This window comes from Bison bison, unplaced genomic scaffold (genome assembly GCF_000754665.1).
Source record: "Bison bison bison isolate TAMUID 2011002044 unplaced genomic scaffold, Bison_UMD1.0 scf7180017864248, whole genome shotgun sequence".
Lineage (NCBI taxonomy): Eukaryota > Metazoa > Chordata > Mammalia > Artiodactyla > Bovidae > Bison > Bison bison.
The window spans coordinates 2,200,905-2,201,220 of record NW_011494820.1 but is presented as its reverse complement, the minus strand read 5'-3'; the positions used below and the strand labels follow the sequence as shown (position 1 = coordinate 2,201,220).

Here is a 316-nt window from a genome sequence, read left to right as displayed (position 1 = left end):
GCATGTACGCCAAGGGGGGCAAGGGCTCGGCCGTGCCCTCCGACAGCCAGGCACGAGAGAAGTGAGTCGGTGGGTCGGGAGCCGGGGGCGGGGCTCGGCGACCGCGCCGCTTCCGTGGGCCCCAATGCGGGCGGGCATCGCGTGGGGCACGTGGGTGCGGGTCCGAGCGAGGTTTGTGGGGGTGCGCCAGACCGGAGGGGCTCGGGGAGTCGCGAGCTAAGTGAGAGCGCGGTACAACCGAGAGGCATGAGAGCTTTATGGGGTCGCGAGATTTGAGGGGACACGCGAGATCCGAGAGGTCGTGAGAGTAGAAGGG

The 316-nt window shown here is 69.3% G+C and overlaps 1 protein-coding gene across 1 annotated transcript in view; it reads left to right on the top strand.

Annotated features, from left to right (window-relative positions):
- Positions 1-2: 2 nt before the first annotated feature.
- Positions 3-316, top strand: part of SSBP4 (single stranded DNA binding protein 4) — a 14,185-nt gene continuing 13,871 nt past the window's right edge. The window contains exon 1 of the mRNA XM_010847309.1: positions 3-61. Within this exon, the coding sequence (XP_010845611.1) occupies positions 3-61 (59 nt within the window). The remainder of the gene's footprint in view (positions 62-316) is intronic.